The sequence below is a fragment of the Beta vulgaris genome, chromosome 6 (genome assembly GCF_026745355.1).
Source record: "Beta vulgaris subsp. vulgaris cultivar EL10 chromosome 6, EL10.2, whole genome shotgun sequence".
NCBI lineage: Eukaryota > Viridiplantae > Streptophyta > Magnoliopsida > Caryophyllales > Amaranthaceae > Beta > Beta vulgaris.
In genome coordinates this window covers 23,848,727-23,854,618 of record NC_079207.1, presented here as the reverse complement: position 1 = coordinate 23,854,618, position 5,892 = coordinate 23,848,727, and the positions used below count along the sequence as shown (strand labels likewise).

Here is a 5,892-nt window from a genome sequence, read left to right as displayed (position 1 = left end):
AAAAATCCCTTGAAGCAGCATAGGGTCCTGGCACTAGTTGAATAAATGTTTATTGCTGCGGTCAATAAGTGGCCTATTACGGCGATTTTGGCCGCGCAGCAATTAAGGGGGTAGCAATAGGTAATAAATATATTGCTGCGGTTTTAAACCGCAGCAATATATGAACATATTGCTGCGGTATTTCCCAAAAACCGCAGCAATATTAATATTTTATATCAGAATAGTACAACATATTGCTATGGTTTCTAGAGAAAACCGCAGCAATATGCTGCGATTTTAGGGTAAAACCGCAGCAATAGACGCCGGGCAGGTAATTTTTTTTTTTTCAAATTTCTCGATGCGTAAATATTTTGTGATTATAGTACCATTATAATATGTTACATATATATCGACAACAATCCACTGTTACAAACACTAAGAAACTTGAAATATGAAAATCGAAAAAAACAATTTACATCAAAATATAACACTGAAACTGTAACTATAACACTAAGAAACTGTAATTAAACAAATACAAAAAAAAAACCAGAAAAATGTATTACAAAAAAAAAAATCTGAAAAAACTAGTATAACACTAAGAAACTGTAACTAAACACTAATAAAGTGTAACTAAAAAACTACAAAAAAAAAAAAACAAAAAAATATACTACAAAAAAAAATCTGAAAATCGAAAAAATAAAAAATAAAAAAATCACCAAACTATAGAAACACACGACAAAGCAAACATCACCAAACTTAAGAACATCACCAAACTGATCGAGAAAAAAAAAATCACCAAACTGATCTAAAAATCGATACTAAAAATAAAAAAAAATCGAAAAAACTACAGAAAAACGAAAGAGAATTTAGATCTAAAAAAGAAACCAAAAAATCGGGATTTGTTGTTGCGAAAAAGAGACCGACGATCAGGATCTAAAACACCGGTGAAGACAGCGAACGACGAGGTTGGTGAGGGTTGTACAGCCGACCGACGATAGAGGAGGAACGATGTACGGTCGACCGACGATAGAGGAGGCTGAAAACGCACTTGATAGAGGAGATCTGACGATGACGATAGAGGAGGAGATCTGACCGGCAGATGGTGTTTTTAGGTGTTTAGGTCGATGATGAGGGATGAGAGAGTGTGAGGAGAGAGGAGAGAGCGTGATAATTTTTTCTTTTACTGATGAGGAAATGAGAGGGAGTGAGAGGAGAGAAAGGGGGTTAACGGTTGAGAGTGAGAGTGAGAGTGAGAGGATGGAGGGTTAAAAGGAAGAAAAAATAAAACCCTAGCTAATTGGGCCGAATTTTGAAAACAGCCTATTGATGCGGTTTTTTGTTGGAACCGCAGCAATAGGTTCAAATATTATTAAAACAGTAATATTTTAATATATTGCTGCGGTTCAGACTGAAAATCGCAGCAATACAGTTGGTCAAAAAGTCAACTTAAGTTTGAAAATTTTCACGTTGACATATATTGCTGCGGTTTCTAGTCGAAACCGCAGCAATATGTTCATTTTATATTTTTCTTTTCTTTTTACGTGATATATTGCTGCGTATGGGTAAAACCGCAGCAATACTACCGCAGCAATAAGCAATTATTCTACTAGTGTGGGTAGATGACCTACCTGGGGTCCTCTGGTCGGTCAGGACCACGGCGAAAAAGCAATGGGGAATTCCCCATTCGGCCTGGTTTAGGGAAGCGAGGTCGTGCAGTAGAAGTGGGCATCCCATCTCCCCGAATGACTTTCTACGAGTTTGACAAAAACGGGGAGGAAAAGCCTATCAACTTGGATCTGCTACCTGAAACCCGAGGCAATGCCTTGTTGCAGTCCATTCGGTACAAGCAAAGGATCACCCGGCACTTTAACCGACGATGAAGCCTAGACCAGTTCGTCTCGGCGACTGGGTCGTTCGGAAGGTGGAAGCTACTGGGTTGTCGCACCTAAAAGGGAAGCTGGGGGCGAATTGGGGTGGACCCTATAAAGTAATTGAAGTCGTCAAGCCGGGCACATTCCGACTAGAGTCACCCGAGGGGGTGTCGTTGGCCCGACCCTGGAACATGGACTATCTTAAAAAGTTTTGTTTGTAGGCTTTTGTCGTTCGCAATAAGGGAATAAGCTAGGCAGAACCATTCGGCATCTTGGAGTACTAAGTCAGACTTAACCAGTCCACTCAACTCTTTTTTGTAAGTACAGGGCCTAACCAGTCCTATTGTAATCTTTTTGTACTTACAAGACTTAACCAGTCCTATTATAATGGAAATACATTTCTAAGTTTCCAAAGTGCATCATAAATAAATATATAAGTCAACCGAATTGCAAGAAATTATACGACATTGCAAATGACAAAATCAGAAATTGTATTCATTGGCTGTAAGTTCGCAAAATTACAAAAGTAGTCGTATCATCGGCGGCAATACATTAACAAAAAACTAATCTGGGCGAAGAAGCTTAAGAGCTAGGGGCCAACTTCGCGGGGTCGGCATCCAAAGTCTGAGCTACCTGGGAGGTCTTACCCTTCTCATCCTCGCCCTTGGCCTCGTCCTCGGCCACGCCCTCAGCCTCGTCCTCGGTATCTTCAACCTCTAGTCGGGCACAGATGGTGACAACTTCCTGGTCATAAAGCTCCCGATACCTAGACCAGATGGTATTCCAATCCACCCGTCGGGCAGGTATCAGCCAAAGAAACCTTGAGTCGGGCCAGCGCTTCATCCTCCCCGAGTTTGTGAGACGCATGTCCGACCTCGGCACAGTAATCATCACAAGCCTCAGAGGCCTGCCATCTTTCAAACCATTGCTTTTCAGATAAAGAGGTCTTCGCCTCGGCCGTGCTCAGTTTGAACTTGACCCTATCCAGGTCACCTTGAATTTGGAGGACTTTGGTCTCGGCAGGGGCTTTGGCGTTTATATATATGAGCAAGATCACATGAGAATGCTTCTTACATGAGAAATGAGCACAAATCTCAACCATACGATTGGATTAGAGTTACAACACTTGTTCATTAGAGTCATACTAAAAAAATTTGAGCCAATTTTTTTTTTTTTTTAGTTTTTATTTCTCTAATATTCTTTTTTTGGAGTTACATTACTTTTTCATTAGAATTACATCACTTATTCATAAGAGTTATAGCACGTAAAATTTATTCTCATTTCTCATGTAAGTATGCATTCTCATACGAACTCGCTTGTATATAGGGGCGAGATCACATGAGAATGCTTCTTACATGAAAAATGAGAATAAATCTCAACCACACGATTGGATTAGAGTTACAATACTTGTTCATTAGAGTTATACCCATCTAAAAAAATTTAGAGCCAAAAAAAATTCAAATTTTGAATTTTTTTTTTCTAATATTCTTTTTTTTTTTTTGGAGTTATATCACTCTTTCATTATAGTTATATCACTTATTCATAAGAGTTATAGCGCATCAATATCATTCTCATTTCTCATGTAAGTATGCATTCTCATATGAACTTACTTATATATATATATATATATATATATATATATATATATATATATATAATTATATATATAATTATAATATATATAATATATATATAATATATATATATATTATATAAGTTCATATGAGAATGCATACTTATATGAGAAATGAGAATGGATTTTACACGCTATAACTCTTATGAATAGTGATGTAACTCTAATGAAAAAGTGATGTAACTCCAAAAACAAAATATTTGAAAAAAAAAATTTAATTTTTTTTTTTTTTTTGAATTCAAATTTTTTAGAGGGATATAACTCTAATGAATAAGTGTTGTAACTCTAAACGAATCGTGTGGTTGAGATTCATTCTCATTCTCATGTAAGGAGCATTTCATGTGATCTTGCCTATATAATAATATATATATATATAATTATATATATATATATATATATATATATATATACACACCAAGGACTCATATCTCTCACGTGAGGCACAAAGGTTCAAATCTTAGTGGAAGCAAAAATGTCGATATTGTTGGGGGGGGGGGGGGAGGGGGGAAGGAGTTGGGGCTTGTTGGGCCTCTAGGTGAGTGGCTCTATGCGAGGGTAGCCCAGAGGAAATTCACCTTATAACGGGTTCTCGAATGGGGGCCAAAACACACACTATATTAATTTTTTAAAAAATTGTTAAATATTTTTTTTATACTATCAATTGTTTCCCACATCTCACCGGCGGTTGATAGGTGGAGCGACTATGGGTGAAATTCTTGGTGGTGTGGATGGAGATCTAGATCGCGTGTGATTGGGCGGATGGAGTCCACCCCATCTCCGATCTCTATCCTACCTTTTGTTCTTTCTTGAGTAGTAAAACACAACTACCTAGCTTCAAAAGAGCGTAACAATATCCTTTTGGGCATGCAATTGGGCTCAACACAATACACATCATCCGCCAACAACACAATGACAACCACAATTTCTTTAATGCAGATAACATATCATCATCCCATACCATACAATTTCGACCATATTCTTTCTTAGCAACCCCAAAAAAAGAAAAACCAAATATACAATGCTCCGTTCTGGAACTGCATTCACCCCTCTTCCATCAACCTCCCTCAGCCAAACCAAAACCCACCCTGACCCTCATAGAGTAATACTCCCCATTATTTCAGCCCAACTCCCTAACATCTCCTACACTGTTTCCGACACCGCCCTCGAGTCTCGAGGCCTCATCCTACACCGTACACCTGAAGGCCTCAACCTTAACCAACTTAACTCGGTGTTCGTAGCCGTGGGGTTCCCTCGACGGGACCCTGATAAAATACAGGTTGCCCTCGAACATACGGACTCTCTTATATGGGTTGAGTCCCTAAAGACAAAAAGGCCAGTGGCCTTTGCTAGAGCAACAGGGGATGGAGTGTTCAATGCTATCATATGGGACGTGGTTGTGGACCCTACATTTCAAGGGATCGGGTTAGGTAAAGCTGTCATGGAGAGGTTGTTAGAGGAGTTGTTGCAGAAAGGAATTACGAATATCGCTCTGTATTCGGAGCCTCGAGTTCTTGGGTTTTATAGGCCGATGGGATTTGTTGCAGACCCTGATGGGATTAGAGGTATGGTGTACTCCAGGAAACAGAACAAAAACAAGAACAAGTGATCTTGTTTATTTATTTACATGAATAAAAATGTCAAGAGATCTTATGTGATCATAAACGTCCATAGATTAAAGTAGCATTATAACTCAGAAACTCTAATCTCTCAGACAGAGCAGATAATCCACAGAAGCAACTTGCTTAGTTGTTTTATTAGTTGTGTTGATTGCTTCAGTAGTCCAGCTAGTAATGGCGATATTATTTCAGTGGCAGTAAATCTATTGGATGAATCACTAGCGTTTTAGGTAACGGTTGGACAAGATCGAAACGCTACTTGAGAAAATTGTGAGTGTTTGGTAAGACAGGTAATATATGAGGTTTATAGGTAGCGGTCTAGCAAATAAACATTATATACTAACATAAGGTAGAATTATTAACTAATGTTTTTAATTTCTTTTTCTTTTTTTGTTTATTAATTGCTTTATGACAATTTTTTATTTTTTATTTACAATAGCAGGGATGTGATTTCAATACTTATCTTTAAGATAAGATATAACTAATATTTCACTATTTTTTATACTCCTCATTCCAAAAGCATTTTAGTTAAAATAGGTAATATAAATTTTTTGAGGGTTGAATAGTATTTAAAATTTATACAGTTTTTTGAGCAGATAAATAATCGTATACTCTTTTTTATGTAAGTTATTTGAAAAAATAAATATTGAATTTTTCCCCTCAAAAAATAAATATTGAATTGTTTAAACAAACATGAAATTGTTGTAGTTCATTTCATATTTGAATACATGTTATTAATTATTTTTTATAATTTCAACAACTTTTGCCAAATAATTTTAGTTAAACAACTACT

At 37.1% G+C, this 5,892-nt stretch overlaps 1 protein-coding gene across 1 annotated transcript; it reads left to right on the top strand.

Annotated features, from left to right (window-relative positions):
* The first annotated feature begins 4,433 nt into the window (after positions 1 to 4,433).
* Positions 4,434 to 5,603, top strand: LOC125499092 (GCN5-related N-acetyltransferase 1, chloroplastic-like). Its single transcript, XM_048647550.2, has one exon. The coding sequence runs from the start codon at positions 4,502 to 4,504 to the stop codon at positions 5,087 to 5,089; it is 588 nt and encodes a 195-aa protein (XP_048503507.1). The 5' UTR covers positions 4,434 to 4,501; the 3' UTR covers positions 5,090 to 5,603.
* Positions 5,604 to 5,892: the final 289 nt, after the last annotated feature.

Bases quoted from the DNA above. Each gene is read 5' to 3' on its own strand.
- LOC125499092 (XM_048647550.2), top strand. From the start codon at position 4,502: ATGCTCCGTTCTGGAACTGCATTCACCCCTCTTCCATCAACCTCCCTC.